The 27323-nt window shown below is 38.8% G+C and overlaps 1 protein-coding gene across 2 annotated transcripts in view; it reads left to right on the forward strand.

The window, feature by feature from the left end:
* Positions 1 to 27323, forward strand: part of CRYL1 (crystallin lambda 1) — a 149329-nt gene that overhangs the window by 93432 nt on the left and 28574 nt on the right. For both annotated transcript variants that reach the window (XR_012378841.1, XM_025875210.2), the window contains exon 4: positions 23570 to 23731. Coding sequence is in view for 1 of the 2 variants with exons in the window: in XM_025875210.2 (XP_025730995.1) it covers positions 23570 to 23731 (162 nt within the window). In the remaining variant the exon portion in view is untranslated. The remainder of the gene's footprint in view (positions 1 to 23569; positions 23732 to 27323) is intronic.

A 27323-nucleotide genomic window follows, 5' to 3' on the forward strand; every position in this document is an offset into this window, starting at 1 on the left:
TACTGGGATTTTGTTGAATCAGTAGTCAAATTGAGGAGAAGTAACATAATAACATTGTTGAGTCTTTCAATTCATGAACATGGTATATCTCTCCATTTTATTTATATCTTCTTTGATTTATTTCATCAGCATTTTATAGTTTTCAGGATACAGATGCTTAATGTATTTTGTTAGATTTATCCCTAAGTAATTCTTTTTGTGTGTGTGCTATTGTAAATGGTATTTAATTGTTTTTTTAAATTTCAATTCTTGATTGCTGCAATATAGAAATCTAGTTGTTTTTCTTTTTAATATTGGCTTGCTTGATCTACATCCTGCTATCTTACTGAACTCATTTACTAGTTCTAGGAGCTTTTCATAGATTCTTTGGGATCTTCCATGTAAACATTCATGTCTCGTTTAGAGACAGTTTCATTTCTTCTGTCTATATGCCTTTTATGTCTTTTTCTTACCTTGTTACACTGGCTAGGCATTCCAGTATGATGTGGAATAGTGGCAAGAAATGGTGAGAAAAGACATTCTTGCCTTCTTCTTGATCTTAAGAGAAAAGCTTTTGGTCTTTCACCGTTAAGTATGTTGCTAGCGTAGGATTTTGTAGTTTCTCTTTATTATATTAAAGGAGTTTCTTATATTCATGATTTACTGAGAGTTCTTTTTTAATATTATTAACGGATGTTGAATTTTGTCAGATTTTTTTTTACATCTTAGAGATGATCCCATGATCATCTTTGTTCTGTTTTGGTGGTTTGTGTCTTTCAAGTAATTGGTCTATTTGATCTAAGTTTTAGGATTTTTTGGCATTAAGAATTGTTTATAATACTCTTTTATTTTTCTTTTAATGACTATAGGACCAGTAGTGAGGTACCCTCTTTCATCCCTGATATTGGAAATTTGTGTATTCTTGTTTTTAATTGACCAGTCAGCCTTAAAGTTTATCAGTTCTATTTTTTACCCCAAAAATGCACAGCTTTGATTTCATTGGTTCTTCTCTATTGTTTTTCTTTTTTCAATTTCATTGATTTCTCCTATTTTTTTGTATTTTTAATTCATTTTTTCTTTTTTTATTATTTTTTAAATTGAAATCCAAGTTAGTTAACATTACTGGTGTATTATTTGTTTCAGGAGTAGAATTTAGTGATTCATCAGTTGCATATTCTTCCCCTATTTTTATTATTTCCTTCCTTTTGCTTTCTTTGGATTTAATTTGCCCTTGTTCTATTTTCTTTTCTTTTTTTTTTAAGATTTTATTTTATTTATTTGACAGAGAGAGAGACAGTGAGAGAGGGAATACAAGCAGGGGGAGTGATAGAGGGAGAAGCAGGCTTCTGCAGAGCAGGGAGCCCAATGCAGGGCTTGATCCCAGGACCCTGGGATCATGACCTGAGCTGAAGGCAGTCACTTAACGACTGAGCCACCCAGGCGCCCCTGATTACTGTTCTTTTAAATTTAACATTTGTTTCATGGCCCAGAATATGATCTATCCTGGTGAATACTCCATGTGCGTCAGAAAAAAGTATTCATTCTGCTGTTGTTGGATGAATTCGTCTATAAAAGTCAAGTAGATCAAGTTGATTGATAATGTTCAGATCTGCTAAAACCTTACTGATTTTCTGTCTACTTGTTCTGAGAGAGAACTATTGAGGCCTCCAGTAATAACTGTGCATTTGTCTATTTTTCCTTTCAGTTTTTACTTAATGTATTTTGTAGCTCTGTTGTTAGGTACATAAACATTTAGGACTGTTATATCTTCTTGAAAAAATAACCCCTTTATCATTATAAAATACCCAGCTTCATCCCTGATAGTATTTCTCGTTCTTAGATCTGCTTTTTTGGATATTAATATAGCAAATACCAGTTTCTTTCATTAGTGTTTGCTGGGTATATGTTTTTTTCATTCTTTTACTTTTAATCTAAGTCTGTATGTTTAAAATAGATTCTAGATAGCTTGGAGTTGGGTCTTTTTTTATCCAATCTGACTATCTCTGACTTCAATTGGTGTGTTTAGACCATTCACATTTGTAATGTGATTGCTGATACAGGTGACTTAAAAGATACCATTTTCTTAGCTGTTTTCTTTTTCTTCCATTTGTTATTTTTTTCCTGCTCTTGTGTTAATTGAATATTTTTTTGATTCTATTTTATCTCCATTATTGATTTATTACTTACAGGAGTTAAGATATAAATATTTAATCAATGGCTACCTTTTAATATTATTATACTGCTTCACATTCCTGTACAATTGTTGGCCTACCTTTACTTTTACATGCTCATTTATAATGCATTGCTAGGACTTCCAGTTTCCAGTTCACATGTGAGGAGCTTGGAAGTTGCCACTCCATCCTAACAACAAGTAAAAGCTGAACAGACTGAAAAATCAACACTCTTCTTGGATCTGTAAGAGAAAGAAAAACATGGAAAACTGCAGCCCTCAGGATTGGAGAAACAGACAAATACAGGGACTCATGGCTTACTGAAGCAGACTCATGAGCAGAAACCACCATGGGAACCATGCTGAAGTGGGAAAACCTGAAGTTTAACTTTGCCAATTGCTGGTGGCTAGTGTGGAGAACTGATAGTTAAAAAGTCCAGGGGTGCCCAGGCACAGAGAGCCTCCACAATTATCTGAGATGTACCTTCAAGAGTTCAACCAGGTTCTTAAAGTAAATAGTGGAGAAAAATACCTTGGACTTCTGGGAGGAGGATGGGAAAAGGAATGATTTCAGAATAAACCAGAGCACTGTTCTTAACAGTTCCTGCCTTCAGGAAACTTATTAACCAGAGCCTATCTGCTGGGGTTATCAGAGCCTAATTTTAAATATAAAGACACCTATAGATTAAAATTAAATGGATGAAGAAAAATATACCATGCTAGCCCTTACTCTAAAGAAAGCAGGAGTAGCTATATTAATTTCAGACAGAGCAGATTTCACAGAAGGGCAAATTATCAGGGATAAATAAGGGCATTACATAATGATAAAGGGGTCATTTCTCCAAGAAGATATGCAATTCTTAACATGTATGCACCAAACAACAGAGTATCAAATTATATGAGGCAAAAACTGATAGAACTTCAAGGAGAACTAGATGAATCTGTTACTGTAGTTGGAGACTTCATCGCTTCTCTATCAGAAATGCACAGATGCAGCAGGCAAAAAATCAGTAAGGACACAGTTGAACTCAACACCACCACAATCAACTGGGTATAATTAACATCTGTAGATTGCTTCATCTAACAACAGCAGGATACGCATTTTTCTCAAGCTCACATGGAACATTCATCAGGGCAGATCATATGTTGAGCCATAAATCACACTTTAACAAATGTAAAAGAACAGAAATCATGGAATGTCTGCTGTCATACCACAATGAAATTAAACTAGAAATCAGGAACAGAAAGCTAACTGAAAAATCCCCAAATACATTGAGATTAATCAATACATTTATAAATAACACATTGATCGAGGAAGAAATTTCAAGAGAAATTTTAAAATATTTTGAACTAAATGAAAATGAAAACACAGATTATTAAAATTTGTGGGTTGCAGTGAAAGTAGTGATTAGAGGGAAATTTATAGCATTGAATGTGTATATTAGAAAAGGAGAAATATCTAAAATCAGTAATGTAAGTTTTCACCTTAAGAAACTAGAAAAAGAGCAAATTGAATCCAAAGTAAGAAGAAGAAAAGAAATAATAATTAGAGCAGGAATCAATGAAATTGAAAAAAGGAAGTTCATAAAAAGTCAACAAAACCTAAAGCTTGAAGAGATCAATAAAACTGATAAGCCTCTAGCTGGCTAACTAAGGAAAAAAGAGAGAGGACACAAATTGCTAATATGGAAAATGAAAGAGGGACATCTCTACAGATCATATGGACATGAAAAAGATAATGAAGGAGTGGGGTGGAGCAAGATGGTGGAGAAGTAGGAGACCTGGATTTCATCCGGTCTCAGGAATTCAGCTGGATAGGGATCAAACCATTCTGAAAACCTATGAACTCAACAGGAAGTCGAAGAAAAGAATAGCAACAACTCTCTGAACATAAAAGTGACCACTTTTTGGAAGGTAGGACGTGTGGAGAAGTGACTCCGAGGCGATATTCGGGAGGATAGACGGCGGGGGAGGGGGCCTCTGTCGGCCGCTTCTGGCAAGGGATAGAGCCGCGGAGCACAACATTGGAACTTTTAGAAGTCGGGTCCACTGAGGGACATCACTCCAGTGGCTAAGCGGGGGGTGGAACCCTCACAGGACAGTGTGGTCTCAGGACCCTCGGGGTCACAGAGAGACCGGGGGTGCCTGAGTGCAGCAGAGCTCCCAGGTATCGGAGCGGGGAAGCCGGCTGCAGAGACGGAGCCGAGGCGTGGGCTCTCAGCTCGGGTTGCCAAAAACCATGATCCGTGGCACAGTCGGGCCACCGCTGTTCCAGCAGGGACCCAACAAGCAGCAGATCTGGGGAGACACCTCTTCCTCCCCCGGGAGAAGCGGTGCGGGAGCGCACCGCAGGGATCTGCTAGGTTTGGAGACTCCACATGGGGTCGGGAGCCAGAGATAAAAACACTCGGTTACAGGCTGGGTGAGCACAGAGTGCGGCCGGAGACCGGGGAGACAGGAGTGACTGACTGCTTTTCTCTGGGGGTGCACTGAGGACTGGGGCCCCCGAGTACTTGGCTCCTCCGGGGCGGAGATTGGGAGGCCGCCATTTTCACTCTCCTCCTCCAAAGCTGTACCAAAGCTTGCAGGGAACAAAAGCTCCCGAGAGAGCAAACCCGAGCAGATTACTTAGCCCGGAACCGGCAAGGGTGGGGCAATTCCACCTCCAGCAAAGACCTTTGGGAACCACAGCAACAGGCCCCTCCCCCAGAAGATGAGCAAGAACAGCCAGCCGAGACAAATTTACTGATCAAGGAGAACAGGAGAACTCCAGCGCTAGGGGAATACTGGACATAGAATTCATGACATTTTTACCATGATTCATTAGTTTTTCAAAGTTAATTTTTTTAACTTTTTTTTTAATTTTTCTTTTTCCCTTTTTTCAACCATCTTATCAATCCCTTTTTTAAAAACACATTTTTATTTTTCACTTTTAGAGTCATATTCTGTCCCTTCATAGTAGTTACCCTTATTTTCGGCATATATATATATATGTTGTTCTCTCTTTACAATTTTGAGATACAGTTTCTTCTAACATATCAAAGTATACCCTAAATCTCTAGTGTATGGCTTTGTTCCAGTCTCCTGCCTGATCATATTCTCTTCCCCTTTTTTTTTCTTTCTTTCCTTTTTTTTAATCCTCTTCTTTATTTTTTTAAACACCTTCTTATCAATTCCTTTTTTAAAATTTTTTATAATTTTCATCTTTACAGTCATATTCCATCCCTTCATATCAACCTTTTATCAACCTTATTTTGTACATATATAAGTGTTTTTATATCAACCCTTATTTGTACATATATAAGTGTTTATTTCCTTAAAATTTTAAGAGACACTTTCTTCTAACAGACCAAAATACACCCAAAATCTAGTGTGTGGCACTGATCTATATACCAGCCTGATCATATTTGATCATATTCTGTTTTTTTTTTTGGTTTTGTTCTGTTTGTTTTTACCTTTTTTTTTCTCTTTCTTTTTTCTTTCTTTCCCTTTCTTTTCCCCTGGTTTCAGGTCTTTTCTGATTTGTTTAGAGTATATTTTCTGGGGACGTTGTTAACCTGTTAGCATTTTGTTCTCTCATTCATCTATTCCCCTCTGGACAAAATGACAAGATGAAAAAAATCACCTCAACAAAAAGAACAAGAGGTAGTACCGTCTGCCAGGGACCTACTCAATATGGACATTAGTGTGATGTCGGACCTAGAGTTCAGATTCATGATTTTAAAGATACTAGCTGGGCTTGAAAAAAGCATGGAAGTTATTAGAGAAACCCTTTCTGGAGAAATAAAAGAACTAAAATCTAACCAAGTCGAAATCAAAAAGGCTATTAATGAGGTGCAATCAAAAATGGAGGCTCTAACTGCTAGGATAAATGAGGCAGAAGAGAGAATCAGCGATATAGAAGACCAAATGATGGAAAATAAAGAGGCTGAGAAAAAGAGAGATAAACAACTACTGGATGAGGAGGGCAGAATTCGAGAGATAAGCGATACAATAAGACGAAACAACATTAGAATAATTGGGATCCCAGAAGAAGAAGAAAGAGAGAGGGGCAGAAGGTATATTGGAGCAAATTATAGCAGAGAACTTCCCTAATGTGGGGAAGGAAACAGTCATCACAATCCAGGAGGCACAGAGAACCCCTCTCAAAATCAATAAAAATAGGTCAACACCCCGACATCTAATAGTAAAACTTATGAGTCTCAGAGACAAAGAGAAAATCCTGAAAGCAGCTCAGGAGAAGAGATATGTAACCTAAAATGGTAGAAACATTAGATTGGCAACAGACCTATCCACAAAGACGTGACAGGCCAGAAAGGACTGGCATGATATCTTCAGAGCACTAAACGAGAAAAATATGCAGCCAAGAATACTATATCCAGCTAGGCTGTCATTGAAAATAGAAGGAGAGATCAAAAGCTTCCAGGACAAACAAAAACTAAAGGAATTTGCAAACACAAAGCCAGCCCTAAAGGAAATATTGAAAGGGGTCCTCTAAGCAAAGAGAGAGCCTAAAAGCAGCATAGATCAGAAAGGAACACAGACAATATACAGTAACAGTCACCTTACAGGCAATACAATGGCACTAAATTCATATCTTTCAATAGTTACCTGAATGTAAATGGGCTCAATGCCCCAATCAAAAGACACAGGCTATCAGATTGAATTAAAAAACAAGACCCATTGATATGCTGTCTGCAAGAGACTCATTTTAGACCCAAAGACACCCCCAGATTCAAAGTGAGGCAGTGGAAAACCATTTACCATGCCAGTGGACACCAAAAGAAAGCTGGGGTGGCAATCCTTATATCAGACAAATTAGATTTTAAACCAAAGACTGTAATAAGAGATGAGGAAGGACACTATATCCTACTTAAAGGGTCTATTCAACAAGAAGATCTAACAATCATAAATATCTATGCCCCTAACATGGGAGCAGCCAATTATATAAGGCAATTAATAACAAAAGCAAAGAAACACATTGACAACAATACAATAATAGTGGGGGACTTTAACACCCCCTGACTGAAATGGACAGATCATCTAAACAAAAGATCAACAAGGAAATAAAGACTTTAAATGACACACTGGACCAAATGGACTTCACAGACACATTCAGAACATTCCATCCCAAAGCAACGGAATACACATTCTTCTCTAGTGCCCATGGAACATTCTCCAGAATAGATCACATGCTAGGTCACAAATCAGGTCTCAACCGGTACCAAAAGATTGGGATTATTCCCTGCATGTTTTCAGACCACAATGCTTTGAAACTAGAACTCAAACACAAGAGGAAAGTCGGAAAGAACTCAAATCCATGGAGGCTAAAGAGCATCCCACTAAGGAATGAATGGGTCAACCAGGAAATTAAAGAAGAATTAAAAAAATTCATGGAAACCAATGAAAATGAAAACACAACTGTTCAAAATCTTTGGGATGCAGCAAAGGCAGTCCTGAGGGGAAAGTATATAGCAATACAAGCCTTTCTCAAGAAACAAGAAAGGTCTCAAATATACAACCTAACCCTACACCTAAAGGAGCTGGAGAAAGAACAGCAAATAAAGCCTAAACCCAGCAGGAGAAGAGAAATCATAAAGATCAGAGCAGAAATCAATGAACTAGAAACCAAAAGAACAGTAGAACAGATCAACGAAACTAGGAGCTGGTTCTTTGAAAGAATTAACAAGATTGATAAACCCCTGGCCAGACTTATCCAAAAGAAGAGAAATGACCCAAATCAACAAAATCATGAATGAAAGAGGAGAGATCACAACCAACACCAAAGAAATAGAAACAATTCTAAGAACATATTATGAGCAACTCTATGCCAGCAAATTAAGATAACCTGGAAGAAATGGGTGCATTCCTAGAGATGTATCAACTACCAAAATTGAACCAGGAAGAAATAGAAAACCTGAACAGACCTATAGCCACTAAGGAAATTGAAGCGGTCATCAAAAATCTCCCAACAAACAAAAGCCCAGGGCCAGATGGCTTCCCAGGGGAATTCTATCAGACATTTAAAGAAGAATTAATACCTATTCTCCTGAAACTGTTCCAAAATATAGAAATGGAAGGAAAACTTCCAAACTCGTTTTTTGAGGCCGCCATTACCTTGATCCCAAAACCAGACAAAGACCCCCTCAAAAAGGAGAATTACAGACCAATATCCTTGATGAACATGGATGCAAAAATTCTCACCAAAATACTAGCCAATAGGATCCAACAGTACGTTAAAAGGATTATTCACCATGACCAAGAGTGATTTATCCCTGGGCTGCAAGTTTGGTTCAACATCCGCAAATCAATCAGCGTGATAGAATACATTAACAGAAGAAAGAACAAGAATTATATGATCCTCTCAATAGATGCAGAAAAAGCATTTGACAAAGTACGGCATCCTTTCTTGATCAGTACTCTTCAGAGTATAGGGATAGAGGGTACATACCTCAATATCATAAAAGCCATCTATGAAATACCTACAGCGAATATCATTCTCAATGGGGAAAAACTGAGAGCTTTCCCCCTAAGGTCAGGAACACGGCAGAGATGTCCACTCTCACCACTGCTATTCAACATTAAAGAAGAATTAAAAGTCCTAGCCACAGCAATCAGACAACAAAAAGAAATCAAAGGCATCCAAATCGGCAAAGAGGAAGTCAAATTCTCACTCTGCAGATGATATGATACTTTATGTGGAAAACCTAAAAGACTCCACCCCAAAACTGCTAGAACTCATACAGGAATTCAATAAAGTGGCAGGATATAAAATCAGTGCACAGAAATCAGTGACATTCCTATACACCAACAACAAGACAGAAGAGAGAGAAATTAAGGATTCGATCCCATTTACAATTGCACACAAACCATAAGATACCTAGGGATAAATCTAACCAAAGAGGCAAAGGATCTGTACTCAGAAAACTATAAAATACTCATGAAAAAAATTGAGGAAGACACAAAGAAATGGAAAAACGTTCCATGCTCATGGACTGGAAGAACCAACATTGTGAAGATGTCAATGCTACCTAGAGCAACCTACACATTCAATGCAATCCCATCAAAATACCATCCACTTTTTTCAAAGAAATGGAACAAATAATGCTAAAATATGTATGGAACCAGAAGAGACCGCGAATAGCCAGAGGAATGTTGAAAAAGCAAAGCAAAGCTGGCAGCATCACAATTCCGGACTTCCAGCTCTATTACAAAGCTGTCATCATTAAGTCAGTATGGTACTGGCACAAAAACAGACACATACATCAATGGAACAGAATCGAGAGCCCAGAAATGGACCCTCAACTCTATGGTCCACTAATCTTTGACAAAGCAGGAAAGAATGTCAGTCTCTTCAACAAATGGTGTTGGGAACATTGGACAGCCACATGCAGAAGAATGAAACTAGACCATTTCCTTACACCACACACAAAAATAGACTCCAAATGGTTGAAAGACCTAAATGTGAGACAGGAGTCCATCAAAATCCTAAAGGAGAACACAGGCAGCAACCTCTTTGACCTCAGCCGCAGCAACTTCTTCCTAGAAACATCGCGAAAGGCAAGGGAAGCAAGGGCAAAATGAACTATTGGGATTTCATCAAAATAAAAAGCTTTTGCACAGCAAAAGAAACAACAAAACCAAAAGACAACCGACAGAATGGGAGAAAATATTTGCAAATGACATATCAGATAAAGGGCTAGTATCCAAAATCTATAAAGAACTTATCAAACTCAACACCCAAAGAACAAATCATCCAATCAAGAAATGGGCAGAAGACATGAACAGACATTTTTCCAAAGAAGACATCCAAATGGCCAACAGACACGTGAAAAAGTGCTGAACATCACTCGGCATCAGGGAAATCCAAATCAAAACCTCAGTGAGATACCACCTAAACCAGTCTGAATGGCTAAAATTAAGAAGTCAGGAAACGACAGATGTTGGCGGTGATGCAGAGAAAGGGGAAGTCCTACACTGTTTTTGGGAATGCAAGCTGGTGCAACCCCTCTGGAAAACAGTATGGAGGTTCCTCAAACAGTTGAAAATAGAACTACCATTCGATGCAGCAATTCCACTACTGGGTATTTACCCCAAAGATACAAATGTAGGGATCCGAAGGGGTACGTGCACCCCGATGTTTATAGCAGCAGTGTCCACAAAACCAAACTGTGGAAAGAGCCAAGATGTCCATCGACAGATGAATGGATAAAGAAGAAGTGTTATATATACCAAATGGAATATTATGCAGCCATCAAAAGGAATGAGATCTTTCCTTTTGCAACGATGTGGATGGAACTGGAGGGTGTTATGCTGAGTGAAATAATCAGAGAAAGACATGTATCATGACCTCACTGATGTGAGGAATCCTTAATGTCAGGAAACAAACTGAGGGTTGCTGGAGTGGGGGTGGGGTGGGGGGGATGGGGTTGCTGGGTGATAGACATTGGGCAGGGCATGTGCTATGGTGAGCGCTGTGAATTGTGGAAGACTGTTGAATCACAGATCTGTACCTCTGAAACAAATAATGCAATATATGTTAAGAAAAAAAAAAGAAGATAGCAGGAAGGGAAGAGTGAAGTGGGGGAAATCGGAGGGGGAGACGAACCATAAGATACGATAGACTCTGAAAAACAAACTGAGGGTTCTAGAGGGGAGGGGGGTGGGGGGATGGGTTAGCCTGGTGATGGGTATTAAAGAGGGCACGTTCTGCATGGAGCACTGGGTGTTATGCACAAACAATGAATCATGGAACAGCACATCAAAAACTAATGATGTAATGTATGGTGATTAACATAACAATAAAAAAGTTAAAGAAAAAAAGGTAATGAAGGAATACTGTGAACAACTCTACCCACAAACTTGAAAACTTAGATGAAATGGACCAATTCCTTGAAAGACAAAATCTGCCAAAACTCATGCAAGAAGAAATAGATGATCTGAATAGACCTATATATAATAAAGAAATCAATAACTGATAATCTTCCTAAAAAGAAACACCAGGCTCAGGTGGGTTCACTGGTGAATTCTACCAACCATGTAGGGAAGAAAGTATGTCAATTCTCTACAATCTCAAATGACAGAAGTAGAGGGAATACTTCCCAACTCATCCTATGAGGCCAGCATTTTCACAATATCAAAACCAGATGAAGACATTATGATAAAAGTAAAGTACAGACCAATATCTCTCATGAACATAGATACAAAAATCTATAACAAAATATCAGCAAATGAAATCCAAAAAGGTAGAAAAAGAATTATATACTATGACCAAGTGAATTTATCCCACATACTCAAGGGCTATTTAATATTTGAAAATCAATTAATATATTCCATTACAATGCATTGATACTATTTTTGCTTTGGATATTCAGTTATATTTTTAGAGGAATTGAAAATAAGAGAACAATTATTTTATCTTCATTTATTCCATTTCCAATGTTCTTCATTTCTTTGTGTGGATCCAGTTTTCAGTCTGGTATCTTTTTTTCCTTCTGTCTGTAAACTTTCCTTTAAAAATTATTATAGAGTAGGGAATGAATTCCCTGAGTTGTTTTTCTCAGTAAAGTTTTTTTTTTCCTTTATTTTTGAAAGCTAATTTTACTGGGTATAGGACTCTGGGTTGACATGTTTTTTTTTCTTCCAGCACTTAAAGATGTTACACCATTATCATCTATCTTGCATGATCTTTCACAGTCTTTTGCAGTTTTACCTTTGTCCTGGTATATATTATGTGACTTTTTTCTCTGACTTCCTTCAGTATTTCTCTTTGTCTTCATCAATTTCAGCAATTTGAATATAATATACCTAGATGTGTAGGATTCTGGGGGAAGGAGAATTATTTATCCTGCAATGTATTCTCTGAGCTTCTTGGTCATATGATTTTTATTAGTTTTTGGAATAGTCTCAGCCATTCTTTCTTTCATTTTTTTTTCCTCTCTCTTCCAGGATTCCAGTTGCACAAGTGTTCAATCATTTAATATTTTTTCCTACAGTTCTTGGATGCTCTGTATGTTCTTTTCAATCTTTTTGCTCTTTGTTACTTCATTTTGGATAATTTCCCTTGACTCAACTTTAAGTTCACAGATTATTTCCTCAACTATTTTGAGTCTGTTAATAAACCAGTCAAAGGTGTTCTCTGTTACTCTTTCATTTTTAGTATTCTCTTTGGTACTTTTTTATTGTTTCCATTTCTCTGCTAAAAATTACCCATGTGATTTTGCATGTTCATACTTTACATTAGAGCCTTTAACATATTAACTGTAGTTATTTTAAATTCACTGTTGATATGACACCATCTGAATCATATTGGAGTCTGGTCCTGATGATCACTTTGTCTCTGGGGTGTGTACTTTTTCGTATGCCTCACAAATGTTTGTTTTTGAAAGCCAGATGTCTTGAGTAGGACAGTAGTGACTGAGGTAAATGGTTTTTTGCCCGGGATTTGGCATGCCTTTCCTTCTGGGAGGCTTTTACTGTACGGATTTGAGTTAATTTACTTAGGAGTTGGTCAAGGTTTAAGGTTTGTAATTGCTATGGTTACTATTGGTACACTACAGGTTTCAAATTCCTCCAGTAATACCTTGTGTTTAAGATCAAGACTGGTTGGCCCAAGACTTTTTCCTCTCAGTATCTTCACCTTCACCTTTCAGTCTTCCTTTTGCATTGCCCTCAGAGAGGATCTTCTTCTATATTCTCATTCTGTTCCTCTCCCAGAAGTATTCTCCTGTTACTTGTTACTTTACACTTGTTAGCCTCGTGGTGGGGAGCTATGAGAGGGGCTTTTCTTGTGGTTCAGGTTAGGCTTCGTCTTAGGCAGACATTATGTCTGTGGCACTTGGGAATGTGGCTTGCTCAGTGCCCTTAGCTCTTTCCCAGCATTTGTGCCTGTTCATCCCCCAGGGATAAGGGTTTTTATTTCAGTTCCCTACAGACAACATAAAATGGGTTTTCAGCAATGGTAGGTTTTCATGCTATTGTACATATTGAATGAGTCAAATGTCAAATCACAATTGTTTCCAATTATTTCCCTTCGATATTTCCTGTGGACATTTGAATTTCGAAAACTTTATGTCTACTGAGTGTAGTCCTAAGTGAACTGGAAAGTTAGTGGGTCTCATCATGCACTTGTAGTCTTGTCTGTCAGCTCTCCTGCACAGGACGAAGCCTGTCAGGCTGTTCTTAACACCAGAAGTTGTTGCACCATGGAACAGAAAATTTCAGCTGCTGGTTAAATCTTTTTGGCATAAATATAGACTTGAAAGAAATTATTGTTAAAATTTTTAAAAACTGGATTATAAAATTCTTTTGCCACAAAGGAAAGACATTTTTTTTTAGTACTTTTTTAGTAAGCAATATTTAGCTGTCCTATCACAGGAGTAACAAGGAATCTTCCTGACACCGTTTTTGGAGTAAACAGTGTGTAGATGTGTGGACTTTATAATACAGCTAGTTGGTCCTATCTTTGAGCTGGTTTCTTAGAGGTCTTTAACTAGCCAAGAATATTGTCTAAGTTAATGCAATGGTAAAGCACAAGAAGCTATATACTATATTTCTTTGAAGCTATATGCAAGATTAGAATGGCTGTTACTTTACTATTGTTTATATCAAAAATGGTAAATCTTTTTTAAATCCCTAGTGAACTAGTTTGAGTGACATAGAGAGCTGAGTAAAATGAGGGAAAAAGACTCACTCTGCTTGGTACTCTCACTGTCCTTTCATGCATTTGAATGAAGAGGGGATCTTCTTTCTTGAGGGAAGTGGCCTCCTTAGTGAGCAGAAAGGGTAAAACTAGCCAGACCAGCAAATCAACTGATGACCAAGAGGGTGACAAAAGCTGCAGACAGCTCCTCGTTATGCCTGGGCTCTCAGTTCTTAAACTAGGATTCATTCTCTTTTAATTTAAAGGCTGTGACTCATGGCTTCAGACTTTTTTTTTTAATTGGGAAGGATTGCAACTTTGTTAATATAGAGGCTCTGACTAAACATATACCTGTTGGTGTAGGGTGTGTGTTCTCATTAACTGTTTTACCAAGAAGAGTTTTGCATTGCGTAGAGTCTTTAATTTGGAGATAGTTAGTGCTAGAGAAACCCTTCAAAATCTTCAATGGGAAGGAACTTTCCCTTTCTTAGCTAGAGATTTAGGACCAGCATAGAATTTTAGTTTATTGTTAAATTCATCCTTGGGCCAACACTCTTTATTGTGAGATTCGTTCTCTTTTTTTCTTTTCAATGCTTGTGGGAAAAAGAGACCCTTTTGTTCTGGACTAACTTTTCAGGGATGTTTGTATAATTAACAGCCTTGGAAGATAGAGTGTCTCTCTCTGGAGCAAAGGGCAGTTTTGTTTGCTGTCACCCTCTGGGGCTTTGGTTAGGTAGGTTTGTTTATAGTCGGTTGTGAGGGATTTGTGTTTCCTAAAAAGCTCAGAGTTCCTCACTTGGGACACAAACCCAAATCCAGCTGGCTCCCTTCACATTACCCCCCCGGACGTGGGGATAAGGAGAACTAATGTGAACATGAAGCTCATGCTGTTTGATATCACGTAATATTGTCCTTCATCTCTGGCCCAAGAGTCTCATGTCTTCTGTGCACATTTGTGGAACTATGGGAGGCAACCTTGTTAGCTTCCATATAGGGCAAAATCTCAGACTCTTTATAATTCTTGATATTATCCTTAAACATTGTCTTGCCTTCAAGTTAATGTAAAAACTTAAAAAAAAGGAGAAAAAATCACTTTTAATCCCATCACCGTAAGACTATAATCTCGATAGTATGTTTATATGCATGTTTCCATGCTTTCCACGTATATCTGGACATATTTTTAATCTTACTATAATACAAAATCATATCCTTTAAATAACATTCCTCTCTGTAAGTAATTCATGGTAATTAGAGAAAATTAGAAAACTTATAAAAGAATAAAGAAAATTATTAGTATTCTTATTGCCCAGAGATGGAGTCCCTATTACCATTTTGTGTATTTTCTTCCAATATTTTATGTCCATTTATTTTACAGTTTGTAAGGGAGACTAGTATATTCTTTATTTACCTAACATGTCTTGTGTACTTTACTGTTTCATTCAATATTGAAAAGTAGGCTCTTTTGCTTTAATGGTTATAGTGTCTTATTCTGTGGGTGTCCATGTCTATATTATCATAATCACTTTGTAATAATTCTTAAACCAATTTTGGAAATTGATTCTTTCTTTATATATTGCTTCTACCCACCTCCCTTTCTGTTTCTCTCTCCCTAACCCCGCTTCTTTCTGGAATTGCATTTACCTGTATGATGGAACACTTCAAAATTTCTATGTGTTTTTCCTATGCTCTTTTCTGTATTTTCCATTCTGATGTCTCTTCATGCTTCAGTCTGGATATTTTATCCTGATATTTCTTCCAAATTATTATTTCTTCAGCTAAATCCATCTTTTAAAAATCTTCATTGTATTTTTCAGTTAAGTTTCTACTTGATTCTTTTTATAGTTACTAGTTATATGCTAAAATTTTTCAGTATCTTTTAGTTCCTTAAACATATTAATAACTTATTTCAAACTTCATGTCTGGTAACACCATTCTCTGGATGTCCTATGGGTATCTTTCTAAAGTCTTTTTTCTCTCTTGGTTTTCAGTCAAGTCTTCTCTGCTATCTGTTTTGTTTCTTTGTTTAAGTGTGAGACATTGCTTGTGAAAAACCAAGCCTCTGGTTATGCTTTAGTTCTCCAAAGAAGCTAGGCTAGGAGCTTATCTCTTTAATTTAATCATGAGTTGAGATAAGTTGAGGCTTCTGAAGACTGGTCACTGTTACTCCAGGGTATAGCCCTTGAGGGTCCCAACTGGAAGCCTAGAGCAGGTCCCGGGCCCTGAGCTCCAGTTTTCCTTCAGCACTCTTGAGTCTGCCAAAAGTCTTGCATATCATTTCAGCCATTTTGTCTCTGCTTTTGAAATAAGCAGTTGTTTTGAGGATTAAAGAGGAGCCATATGTAAGGCCTATATCTTCAATTTTCCCTACTACCCGAATCTTGGCCCTTCAGTTCTTCATTGTTTCAGACAGATTATTTTTTATGTTTTCAGCTATTTTAGTTGTTCTCAACAGGAGGATTGCCCAAAACAACCTAGTATACCATTATCAAAAGTGGAATGCTTTCTACAAGTAAATTTATGGTTATAGCTCCTTCTGTGCCCTGTGGTTGGCCCTAGGGTATAGTTGGTAAGTAAGACCTTTTGGAGACCAAACAGAAACATGTTTATGTTCCTTCTGTTGTTATCAATATGTGTTTTCCTTCCCCCAGTAATTCCACTTTAGAACAGTTTGTGATACTATGTTAGTATTCCTACTTTGACCAGACTGTATAGTGTCTGTAATCCTCAAGTCTAACCGGGGTAAGTGTGGCTTTCTGGCTTGGTGCCCTATTGTCATTTTGCTTGCTTTTGTTACATTACCTATTGTCTGCTCTATTATAGCTACTTGCATGGATGTCTGGTTTTTTTATGTGCTTCTTAAAACATGTGCTTCTTGACAAGCAGGGACTACACCTTCTTGTTCTGTTGAATGGGAAATTTCCTTGCATAGACTAGTTCCTCATCAGAAGTATATTTAAATTCAGATGTTGGGGCGCCTGGGTGGCTCAGATGGTTAAGCAACTGCCTTCGGCTCAGGTCATGATCCCGGAGTCCTGGGATTGAGTCCCACATCAGGCTCCCTGCTGAGCAGGGAGCCCGCTTCACCCTCTGACCCTCTTCCCTCTCATGCTCTCTACCTCTCATTCTCTCTCTCTCAAATAAATAAATAAAATCTTAAAAAAATAAATTCAGATGTTAATGCTAATAGTTAGTAACTTGTCAGCCAATTTCAGACTTCCATCTTCCCAGGTCCCCTCAGTGGATCTACTTCATGTATTAGCTTTCTTCAAGATTCCAAAATACTTCTAGACTAGTACACAAATACATACACCAAGAGAAACTTTTGTAGGATGTGGCATAATGTTATGGTTTATACTGTAAATTAAATGGGAGTCATTGCATTAGATATAGGTGACAGAATTTTTTCTGTTAAACAATACTGGAGGTTGTTTTTAGCATGGAGTACTACTACCTATGGGATTAGCAACATGACTAGTAGCTGAATAATGGGAGAGGCAAGTTAGCAGTAGTAGCCCTGTCCTGCTGATGCAGCATGGAGCAGATTGCAGTAGCTGAGTCCATCCGTCACATATATCCGGAAAGGAGACAGATCAGTTCACCTTCAGGGCTTCATGCTCTTGCAGAATTTGGGGAAGAAGGAGAGACACAAATGCCTGGACTTCATTGGAGTATCTTCCTAAGTTAGAACAAATCCTTAGTAAAAGAGAACAGACCTTTAGTACATGGTAGATGGGAGTCTGTTTTGAATGTGTAGGTCCAGGAATGGGTAGGATTGCCCCATGGGCTGCCAGAAAGCAGGGAGGTGTCTTGTGTTTATTCTTTCAGCCCTCTTTAGACATTTTCTCTAAAATAATATAATGATCGAAAAGAGTAAATGTATTCAGTGAGCTTGTGGGGCATTTGTGAAACTGACTACATCACAGAATTTTTCATTAATTAATTAATTCATTGATTCAGCAAATGTTCACTGAATACCTTCTTTTTGCCAGGCATTATTCTTGGAGCTGGGAATACAGCAATAAAGTAAAAATAAAGATTCTTGCTCTCATGGAACTTTCATCTTTGAATTCTGTTTCTATAGTATTGATGTTTGTTTAAATATAGACATTTTCTAAATGTCAACTCAAAAGATGGGCAGTGTTCTCTTAGTGTGTTTATTTTCTCTTGCATGTGAGATGTAAACTTTTAGAATATTGAAACAAAATTTCCTTCCTCCCCCAGTTTTGGAGTTTGCATCATGTTTATTTGTACCTTAGTACACTCTGGATTTGGTCATATGATTATATTGGGTGGAGAATGGCTTTATGACATCTTTAAGTATGTGGTAGGTAGTCATTAAAATATTGTTACTTAGTATTAGACTACTAAATATTAACATTGCTGATTATATTTTTATCACATAAATTTGATGCTTTAGAAATATTTTACAAACAAAACAAAACAAAACAGAAACATTTTACAAAATATCAAGAGTCGGTAGGGTAAACCTAGTGATTTTGTAGGCAGGGGACTGGAATTGTGATGTTACTTCCCTGTGGATCATGAGGTTAATAGAATATTTAAGGTTTTTCTTTCTATACTGGAAAATTTGTATGCCAGCTAGCACTAGAAGAGGGGATCAGATTAGATAAATTTGAGGTGCCTGTGAAGTATCCATGTGAAGATAATTTGAGAAGGAGAAATAAAAGTGTGAGTTGAGTCTTTAGATTGGTGAGTTAAGCTGTGGGCTTGGTTGGGATTCCCTAGGGAAAGAATTTAGGTGAGAAGAGAAGAGAGAGGCTGGGACTGAGTTTTGAGAAACTCTAGTTCTATTTGATTGGTTTCTGCCATCTTTATTCTAGTCTTTTTATTTTTCTTTGGATTTATTATTTTCTATTTCTGACTTCTTAAATTGGATGACTGACCTTTTGATATTTTAGACTTTTTTTATTAAAGAAATTTGAAGAATAAGTAAGAACCGTTTTAGTTGTACCTATAAATTTTGACTTTTTGGCTTCTCCTTTGGACAGATGGAGTCAAGATACAGATATCTATTTCCTTGGGCGCCTGGGTGGCTCAGTTGGTTAAGTGACTGCCTTCGGCTCAGGTCATGATCCTAGAGTCCCTGGATCGAGTCCCGCAGCTTCTCCCTCTGACTCCCCCCATTTCATGTGCTCTCTCTCATTCTCTCTGTCAAATATATAAATAAAATCTTTAAAAAAAAAGCTATTGCCTTGATAATACTATTCCTGTAGAAAGTACTATAAAATTATTTTATAGTCAAACATATACATGGTTGCAAGTGAAACTAGTTTTATGATACTACAACACTTGTTTTAAAAAATGAGAACATTTTCGTAGAACAGTGGTTGTCATCCAACAAAATATGTTGAATGCAATTTATTGTTTCACTCGTTGCAATAACAAAGTAGGCAAAAATATCTAGTCCAATTATTATTAACAAAAGCATCATATTTTAATTTCTGTGGTTTTTTTCTTTCTACATCTCACAATAGACCCTCTCCCTGTTCTTTGCTGCTTTGACAGTTACTGCATTATAAAGAGATTCCCTGATGATGGAAATGCATTATACATGTGTTTGATATGGAGGCACAAACAAAGTAATGTAAAAAAAATTTATGTAGTCTTCTCAGATTTGTCACCTGGAATAGTCCTCACTGGTAATAAATGGTGTCAGTGATTGATGTGATATCCTTCACATCAATTTATTTATTTATTTTTAATTTTTCTCCTTAAAAATTCATTCCTTGGGGCGTCTGGATGGCTCAGTCGTTTAGGCATCTGATTTCAGCTCAGGTTGTGATCTTGGGGGCCTGGCCTTGGGCTCTGTGCTCAGCAGGGAGTCAGCTTATCCCTCTTCCTGCTCCTCCCCCAGCTTGTGCTTGCTCAATTGCTCTCTCAAATAAAATCTAAAAAAAAAATAATTCCTTATGCCTTAACTCTTCTCCAGTTTTGTGTTTTATGCTATTCCCAGCACTTTGTTAAGTAAAAATTTTGTATTAAAAATCCCGAGTCTTCCTCATTGAGAAATATTTAGAAATGCAGTAAAACTATATGCTATTTGCAGGCTTAAATGAAATATTTTTAATTTTATTTTCTTTAATTCTAAATAAATGATTTCATAAAAGGTACCAGAAATAGCATTGGAAAGGTGGGAATAGACTCCTCCTCAGGACATAAGTTGATGCAGGTGCCCCTTCTGCCTCTTCTCCATTCCCTGCGGTCACCCATAGAAAGGACTGCTATTTAACGCAGACAACAATAATCCTGGTAACCGGAACACCTAATCCGCAGGAAGTTACTTTCCGAAGGTCTACACTGAGTTTTACTTTGGAAAGGTCTCTCTAGGTTGGGTATAATTTGTTCTAAATTATTGTAAACTCTGTTTAGGATTTGTAATATGCTTTTAAAAACTTTTTATTTTGATGTTAAGGAAAAAAACTGAGCCTCTGGTTAGGGCATAGTACAGTTTATTGCCTGTGATAATGAAAACTTGAATAGATATAATTAGCGCTAACAGACTTTGTAATGCGGGTCACTTCCATTTTCAGTTTGAGAATGAATTTCCTTCTGCCATGATTGCGGTGGGGTTTAAGCTCACCTTTTCTTGCCATGTCTTTCCCCATGTCTGTTGGCTGATAGAACTTCCTTGCATGTAAAATACTTTTAAGTACTGAGGTCTTTTAATTTAGTTTAACTTTCTTTCTGGAAAGCACATTGAAGATTGCTTCCAGATGTTTTGCATTAACAAATAGATTTTCTAGCAACGGGACACCTATCTAAAATGCCTGAATTGATTTTTTAAAAGAAATCAATGAAATTTCATTTTCCCCATGAAAATATTTGTTTTGAAAAATGTGTATTGTTGCACATCAAGTGAGTAAACTTCAGAAGCGAGTTCTTACTCCTTTTGTCTAGGAATTATCCAGTACACTGACTTGCCATGGCCATCCTGCTTTTCTAGAACATTCCTAATGAGTTAAATGCTGTCACAGGTAATTTTGACTAATAACAAAACACCAAAGTTTATAAATAATTTACCTTTTAAAATATCAGTTAGAATTAAAAGTTATACCTATAATGCAATCATTCAGTTTCTTCCTTTCAAGAAGACAAGGGAAAAAGGAGTGTTTAAACTTAACCTTGACTTTTCACTATGTGATACTGCCTGAGATGAGTGAACTCCTTCTGATGTACCAGGTAGGGTTGTGGTACTTGGGAATTTACATCGTGCTTTACTTGTCCCCAGAGTTTTGTTTGTTGAAATCTGAGCATACTGACTATAGTGGTTGTGTGTGAGAATTTTATTATGTGCTGTGTCTCCCTCCCACTTCAAAACAAATAGAGCACAGATAATCATCATTGCTTTCAAAATGCTGTCAGAGTTTAATTAAGCCAAGTCAAGCTCATTACCTTCAGTAGTGATAGAACGTTAGCTAACACTTCACATTTTCTCTAGAAAGGACCCCCCAAAAACACTGTTGCATTGAGAAGGCACCATCTGGATTCTCAGCTGGTCACATTGCTATAGTTTAGAGAGAGTGAGGCTGCTTTGCATTTAGGTCCTCAGCTGTCTCATTGTTTGGTACCTTTTTCTGCCCTTCCTCCCAGCCTCTCTTAGCTTTGCAATCAACCGCAAGTGCTGAAGGTCCTGATTAATAGCGTTTCATACTCCTTTTCTCAGACAAGGAGCATTGGCTCCCTAAGAATAGCAAGGAAATGAACTCAAGGCTTAACATGGACAGAGGCATTATAACCCTGGCCCACCAAATTGAGCACAGTTGTTACTATCAACAACAACAACAACAAAATGTCAAGCAATGTGCCATTAAAAAACCCTTACATAATTGTAGCAGGTTTGGGTTTCCTCTGGTTCAAGTTTTCTTACCTCTTTGATAATCAGACGATCTGAAGAAAGGCATAGAATTTCAGGGGGGAATCTGCATGACAGGTTCACAATAAGGCTATTCATGAGGACTCTTTTATTAGCTTAAACAGTATCTGCATCATTCTTAGTCTCTGGCTTTACTACAAGGCTCCATTTAAACTTAACCCAACTTGCTGACTTAACTGATCCAGGAATTACTCAGTACAACCAGCCAGCTACTGTAGCTTTTTTTCCCCTTTAGATAAGGGGATTTAATACAATGGCCTTTACAGTTCTTAAATGACTCCATTTTTTTTTTCTGTCTTTGAGATGTGGCGCTTATATGACCTTTTGTTCTTAATAAAATTTCACATGGTTTGATTATATTTTTAAAAAAGCATAAACAAATACAATATTGGCTCCTTACCCTCAGAGTAAAACTTTTTAAATCTTGTAGATGATATAAAAATGGAATTTGTCATAATATTTACACAGCTGATTTCAGTATACTAGATTTCATTATTAACGATTAGGTATTATTAAATCAAACTCGAACATTTTTTTTATTTTTGAGGGGTGATTCTCATATAATTACTAGTGGTCCTTTAGCATTGCATGTTCACCTTTACACACTTTTAGTTATCTGCTGGTGTTTATACCATTTCTGCTACCACAATGCTAATATAATCAGGATGTCCTTGGTTGGTCCCTGAATAGCTGGGGGGGGAGAGTAGGACAGACCTCTGACATCACAGTGGGGAGATTCTCGAGGATATATTTGGTAGCATGCCATACTGAGAGTATAGATGACCCATACTTTGGATCCACACCTCAGACTAGTGGGTCTCAAACTTCAGTAGGAACAAAAATCATTAGAATGTTTGATAAAAATGCAGATATCTGGACCCCACCCCCAGAGACTGATTCAGGAGGTCTGGGATGAGAGCCTGAGAATTTGCATTTTTAACAAGCACCCAGTTGATTCTGATGCTGATGATTACTGGACCATACTGAAACCATTATCTTATAAATTCACCAGGGAACCTTGGGAGTTCATGATACCTCCCCTTTCAGGCCTCTTGTCTGCAAGTAAGCTGCGACCCATCATGGGTAGGAATGACCGCTGTGTGGTTTCCCAGGGGAGTTGGTGGCAGGAGAGTAAGGACGCCTCTAGTATTTCTAGTGCTGGAGCAGCTTGAGTATCCTTCTCCCGTTCTGCTTCCATCTGCAGCAGGGCGGTATCCACTGTGGGTATCACATTCCCAGGAACAGGCCTCACCTGTGGGTCCGCACTTGGGTGTTGGAGAATGTCATCTCCCTCTGCCCCAGCTCTGTGCATGATTAGAATTTCAGAGTGGTGTTATCTGCAGCACGTAATCCAAATTTGCTCTTCTGTCCTCCTCCCATGCCCCTATTAAGTAATTTTAGATTTTTGGAAACAAAGGTCCTTTGCAAAAGGATTTCCCCTTAGAAATGGATGTTCAAGGAGCCTTTTGGGAATTATGGATGTAACATGTTTGTTCATTTCGTGAAGATAAGATTTTTCCTTGAAGATGAGTTGATCTGATGGTCAGGACAGATAGGAGAAATAAGTGGTGATGACTACTGTTACCGCTTGTAGCATTTTGCCAAAGGCGCTGTCGTGTCCGCCCCATAGACTTGGCAGACTGCGTTATTATGGGAATTTTCAGACCCATGCAAAACTAGAAAATACAGCTCCCATACGCGTGTCACCCATTTTCCAGAGTTATGGAGATTTGGCTGCATTTTTCAGCAGCTTTTTGTTTCGTTCTTAAATTTTGCTAGTAGTTTTCTGATTGGGTCATTTGGGGAATGAATCAAACGTGACATATGCTTTGCTTGGGGCCTGAGTGCAGTATCATGAATAGTAATTTGAATATGTCCTTTCCAGGAATGTGTTCCAGAAAACCTGGAGCTGAAGAAGAAGATTTTTGCTCAGTTAGATCAAATCATCGATGATAAGGTTGTCTTGAGCAGCTCCACGTCTTGCCTCCTGCCTTCCAACTTGTTTGCTGGTCTGGTGCATGCGAAGCAGTGCATTGTGGCCCATCCCGTGAGTGCATTAAACCTCAAGAACTGTTGTATCTCATTCTGGTTTTCAGGAGCAATACATTTTGACTAATCTGCTAGTATATTTTAACTGCTTTATTGAGGTATAATTCATATGCCACACAATTAAAATTGTATAGTTTAATATTTTTTTAGTATATGTAGAAAGTTGTGCAATACAGGCAGTTTTAAAAAGAATCTAATCCAAAAATGCCTTGAATTGTACCTGCGTACCTAATGCATAATGGGATAGAATGAGCAATACTAATACACTTTCACCCTTATGTAACTCACTGTCCACCTGAAGACAGAGACTACTAAACACATAATTCCACTGTCAGGGAAAAAGCTACATTTAATAAATGTATACATTGAGTAAGATTTTGTAGCCATGTCACTGTGCTGTGCAGTTGACTCAACACAATTCAGAGTAGGATCAGTTTTCCTCAAGTGCAGATTCTGGATCCTGCTCCTGAGATTCTGGTTCAGTGGGTTGACTTTAAACCCCCACCCTTTTTCTTGTTCCCTTGCACCCATCTGTTGTAATTACCTGGGCAGACTTATTCACTGGGGGGTGCATGATGAGGTATATTGGACAGTGAGTTTCAAACTGACGTGCAAGCACTCAGTAAATCTTTTTGAGATGAATGTGGTAATGTGAGGAAAGAGGAATCAGAGAGGAGATCCAGGGATCACTTGGTGGGGGTTTGAGTATCGACTGAGTTCATTGTGACCTCAGAGAACCGGGACAGCCTGTTAGGACAGAAAAGCTAACTTAGCTCAAACCATAATAAATAGGAGAGTAGATGACAGTGGCCACACCCCCAGCACCAGCAGGCCATCAGAGGTGAAGGCTGAGAAGAGGCTAGGGCCAAGCTGGGCAGGATCTGATTGGGCTGACAAGGGAGGAGAGAATGGGAAAGAGTGTAAACAAAGACCCTTGGCCAAAAGCAAGCATGGGGCATGCAGAATCGCGAGGAGACCAGCCTGACTGGAAGGGCACACATACCTCACATACTTGGGGAGCAGGAGGAAGAAGCTGGAAGGCTTGGGAACAGTTGGGTTATACAGAATCATGAGAGTTGCTCTGAAGAGCTGGGACTGGCTTAGGCACAGAGCAGCCTTGTGATGTGGTGGAAATGCTGCTTTTGGAGGGTAACTGGAAGGTTCTTTCTATATTGAAGATGGCTGAGGGAGGGGAACAGCTACTTCACAGAATTGTGGCAGTATTCCAAGTATAGGCGACCAGAGCCTTGGTGAGGCTGAGGGTCCTAGACTGAGAGCAGGGAAAGTCCTCTTTTTGAGCAAGAGTAGTTTAGAGTGGGGGGTAACTGAGGCCAAAGGGGAATCATAGATGCCTGCTGGATTCTATGTGCTGAGAAGAGGGACTGCTTGGATCACCATTCACATGACTATGGTTGTTGATGTCCGGATGTCCTCCTACTGAAGTACAATGGAAAGTGGAGACTGTTCATAATATACAGAGACTTAGACCCACAGAACATGGAAGAAAACCGGTCATGTCTAGCTACCACTCAAATATAGGAAATGTCCTTTATTTGGGACCTTAACTGAAGCATCCAAATACCAAGTTCCATGAAACATGCCCTGTCTTTGCTTCTATGACCTTTACATGTCTGTAAAAAGGACTCTTAGAAACTGTAAACCACTTATTAGATTGTTAGTTGCTTCGGTGAAAGGTGTAAACCTCTTGCTTGAAAACTTCCAGTTTCTAACCAGAGATTTCACTTCTAAGTCAGGTAAAATAAAAAAAAAGAACAACGAAGTCAAATTGTTTAGAAAACACCTCCTAAGTCCTTTAACGAGACTTCTACCCATATCTCTTAATTTTAAACTACCTGATGGATGAGACTACACCTTATTCACCTTCTTGTCACACCTAACAAGTACTAGTAGTTCAGCCAGTGACTGTTGAATAATGACATTTCTCCTACCATTCCAGGATTGTTCGCTTTTACTTCTTTAATCAAAGGCAAACAGCATAGCCAAAGTAAGCTCAGACCTTATTTCAAAAATCAATGTCTTATTACTTCTGTAGATTATTTTATACCAAAGCCAACATTAACTAAAGCAGATGAAATCACCCAAGTTGACCGTCTTTGGAATTTTATTCTTTCTTTTGTGCTGGTGCTGCGCACTGTTTAATCATTCCATTGAGCTCAAGGAGAGTGGGGAAAAAGGCGTCTGAATGATTCAACCTAAGCTGGATGGACAGTCCCTAAGTAATCCAGAACCATTTACCGGCTTTGAGGAGCTCCAGTTTCCCTTCAGCCCTGCAGGCCAGGCAGGAGAAGCCCGGCGCGTCAGCCCACATGCCACCGCCTCAGCTTTGTGCTCCAGTCACCCGCGACTCTGGCCAGACAGGAAATAGGATAAAGGAAGAGGAAGCCCATTCATGCCTCTGAAAGGCTGGGGCAAAAGTGGATAGTCAGCAATTGCGAAAGACTGTGGCCTCCACCCCTCCGCGGGAGAACCGGCAGCCAAGGAGTTTCCACATCACATAGTGTCTCTTGGGCACCTTTTCCCATAGGGGGGGTGAGGTGCTTCAGGTCAGCTCAGCACAGGTGGGTGAGCGTGTTCTCTCAGTGTTCAGGTAGTCGAGTGGGCTTCCTAGCCCAGAGCCAGGAGAGTGAAAGGCTCCTGAAGAGGGGTGTTAATGTGGCCCTTCTCTGTATCCCCGACAGTCTTCCTCTCATGTTTTTTGTGTTGCCTTTGCTTGTCTGCCTCATCTCCCTGTGGATGTGTAGGGGGGCTCAGGGATGGCCATTTGGTGGCTGGTGATTGTCTGAAGGTTGAGTTTGGTTGCATTCTCTCTTGGTACTTATATCTGTTAGCAGTCAATCAAAGCAGCTGTTTTCTACTGATCGTTTCAGCCGCACTTTACAACCTTTTTTCACTTGGGGACATGCTGGTGCCACGGAGCTGATGGAGCTGCTTTAGCCCATCGGATGCTCTTGGTGCCATTCTAATGGGTGCCCTGTAGATGACGCTGCCTGGGGAGGATGCACATCTGCTCTGGGATTACAGTCTTTTTTCATTTTTTATTTTTTGTTATTATGTTAATCACCATACATTACATCATTAGCTTTTGATGTAGTTGGGATTACAGTCTTGAGTGGAAACAGTTCCTAAACACACAGCTCTCACATAGGTTGCTAGTCAGCCACGGAGCTATAACACAGCCTGGAAGTAAATCAGGCCCTACCCATAGAAGGTGCCCAGAGTGTTCCCATCGAGCAGTCCTCGCCCACGCTTGCACCTTCTCCAACTCCCCCTCCCACCTGACTCGGAACCATTTGCCCTCCTGTTGGTCATTTGAATGTTGGCCTGTTTATGGAGAACACGCACGTGCGTGTGCAAGCAGTGCCCATTTCACGTCGCCAGCTGCTGTCCGCGCCTCCCCCCCGCCCCCCGTCTGTGGAGGGTGACTTCAGGAAGGGGGTGGTGGGCTTATAACTAACCAAAGGGCCTTACTACCTAAATTCTCAAAACACTGAGGGATTAACTCCTCTCAGCGGGCTGTAAGCAAGACAGTCCTTCGTATTTACCGTCCTCTCCTGAAGAGGAAGAGGAGT

The sequence above is a fragment of the Callorhinus ursinus genome, unplaced genomic scaffold (assembly GCF_003265705.2).
Source record: "Callorhinus ursinus isolate GAN/ISIS: 27379988/994484 unplaced genomic scaffold, GSC_fseal_2.0 scaffold7, whole genome shotgun sequence".
Lineage (NCBI taxonomy): Eukaryota > Metazoa > Chordata > Mammalia > Carnivora > Otariidae > Callorhinus > Callorhinus ursinus.